Genomic DNA, 2,269 nt, shown 5'->3' with positions numbered 1-2,269 from the left:
CCGTTGTCCCAAAGTAATCAGATATTGTTTCAAAGGTCCGACAGCATAATTTGAGACGATAGTCAGCCATGAGCTTCTGTTTCGGGACAATAGTTGTGAATGATTGTTGGGCCATCGGAACAAAGGGCCCCCTCCCGCAGGATGTCGTGTTTAAATCCTCTTTCTTTGAGTTTTCCGCAGAGTATTCGCCGCCTGCAGCGAGAACAAACGGATCCATCTCTTTAGGAAATGCAGAGTCGACCAATCCGAGTCTCTGTTTAACTTGTGGTGCGTTAATCACCTGAACCGGACGGTGTTCAGGCCACGCAGTACCCCTGACTCGCCAGCAGGGCGGTCTGGCTCTCGCGGCGCTTTTCCGTCTTCTTGCTGCCTCTCAGCCTCCAGCAGAGGGCGCTGGAGCCCAGCAGGAACAGTCCAGCAGACAGCATCACCAGCCCCAGCAGCGAGATGTTGGACCCGTGGGAGTTGAAGGTGTACGCCACCACCGTGACCACGATGCCGGCGATCAGAACCACGACGCCGAACGGCACGATGCATCGATTACACGACATCTCTGCTCCACCTGTAGCCGCCGTTAGCTGTAGCTCGTTAACGTGCGGGACGCGAGACAACAACACGACTCTGGACTTGTTCTGGTTCAGATTCTCTGCAGGAGTCTGTGTTTTCATGGCGCTTTGAGGGGGTGTCTTGGCGTCCAGCACGGAGATCTTACTGGCGAGGAAGAGGTGGGCCATCTTTACACTGATGTCAGAGATCAGCCAATCACAGAACAGCTAGCTGTAAACAGAGAACAATAACAGCCGTTTAGGACAATGTCTAGAAATGTGTTTCTCACAATAAAACAAATAATACCCGGAAATCCTTTTTCATATCGACCTATCCCTCTCCTCTAATCGTAGAGAAATATTTAACTTGTGTTGTTTAAAAAAAAAAGTAAAATTACATTTTCAAGTTTGTTTAAATATTTAACTTTTCTGCAGCTTTTCTGATATTTGTTTTCCTTCCAGAACGTCAGACCGAGGTGTTTTAAATGTGGATCTAGTTTTCTACTTTCTAAACTCGCAAAAAAAAAGCTTTTTTGTCATTGGAGGAATTCAAGTTCACCATTTTAGAAAATCTGGTTTCTGCACAAAATCTTGTCTAAAATATTCAATAGAAAACAATGATTCTGCTCAAAACTGTAAAATGCCATCTTTACACTGATGTCAGAGATCAGCCAATCACAGCACAGCTAGCTGTAAACAGAAACAATAACAGACGTTTAGGACGATGTCTAGAAATGTGTTTCGAAAAGACAAAAATGAGATGAAATGTTTCCCCACAAACCTTCTTACTGTTTCCACAGATCATAGACCTACTGTGCCCACGCCGGGGAAAGATACCTCTCAGCATAAAGCCAGTATTTCACTTCTGTCATTTTTAATTGGAGACAAAGAAAGTAACGTTTTAACGTTTGTTTAAATATTTAACTTTTCTGCAGCTTTTCTGATATTACCTGTCCTCTCAGAACATCACCGAGGTGTTTTAAATGTGGGAGAATTCATTCAGAAGATTAACTAAGTTGAAATCTAGAGGAGAGTTTACGTCGTCGTGAGAAATGCACATCTACGTATGTGCAGCTTCAAAGTCGCTTTCTACTTTCCATCCTCACAGAAGCAGCTTTAAGTTGTTTAAGCTGCCACGGGATGATTCTGCTTCAAACTCTAAACACTTTAAAATGCCTTCCTTTAACAACCCATGCACAGACTTCACACAAACACCACTAAGTCTCTCAATCCAACGCCTTGCATTGAGCTTAATGTTTAAGACTCATGCCCCCCCCCCCCCAAACAGAGCTATAAGTCCTTGTTAGAGCCGACTGAGAGTCATTCAAAGCATTCAGACCTTCACTGGCGACGTGGAGCTGCAGGTTGATGAGCGAACCCTTTCCCTCCTGGAACATAAAGAATAACTCACAGTCAGTTGTGTCTCCATTCGGGTCCAGCTCGTCTCTGCAGGATAAATGGGGGAATAAAGGCTATCAATAGAAGAACTGTGGACTTCCCTCCCCCCGAGCCGCCTCCTCCTGACTAACATGGAAAGATTTAACTCTTTCCTCCCTTCAGCCGGTACACACTCGTGTTCTTTAAAATAACCTCACTGTAACTCTATCTTCACTTAATTAATGCCAACATCCCTTAAAATAAACTGCAGGACGAGGCGCACCACGACCGCCTTGCAGTCCCTATTGTTGACGGTTCACTGATTAGCTCAAGCTTTGCTGGGAGAT

At 45.0% G+C, this 2,269-nt stretch overlaps 1 protein-coding gene across 2 annotated transcripts in view; it reads right to left on the bottom strand.

The window, feature by feature from the left end:
* Positions 1-2,067, bottom strand: part of LOC307025885 (transmembrane protein 100-like) — a 3,330-nt gene extending 1,263 nt beyond the window's left edge. The window contains exons 1-2 of one of the 2 annotated variants that reach the window (XM_079660853.1): positions 1,957-2,067; positions 1-777 (exon numbers count right to left, since the gene is read on the bottom strand). The exon at positions 1-777 is cut by the window's left edge and continues 1,263 nt beyond it. In XM_079660853.1, coding sequence (XP_079516979.1) covers positions 297-734 — 438 coding nt within the window. In that variant the 5' untranslated portion in view covers positions 735-777; positions 1,957-2,067 and the 3' untranslated portion in view covers positions 1-296. Of the gene's footprint in view, positions 778-1,884 lie in introns of both variants that reach the window. The other variant, XM_079660852.1, reaches the window with a different exon arrangement.
* Positions 2,068-2,269: the final 202 nt, after the last annotated feature.

This window comes from Notothenia rossii (genome assembly GCF_949606895.1).
Source record: "Notothenia rossii genome assembly, chromosome: 11".
Lineage (NCBI taxonomy): Eukaryota > Metazoa > Chordata > Actinopteri > Perciformes > Nototheniidae > Notothenia > Notothenia rossii.
Note: the sequence above shows the minus strand (reverse complement) of the source record. Positions and strands in the feature narration are given on the sequence as shown.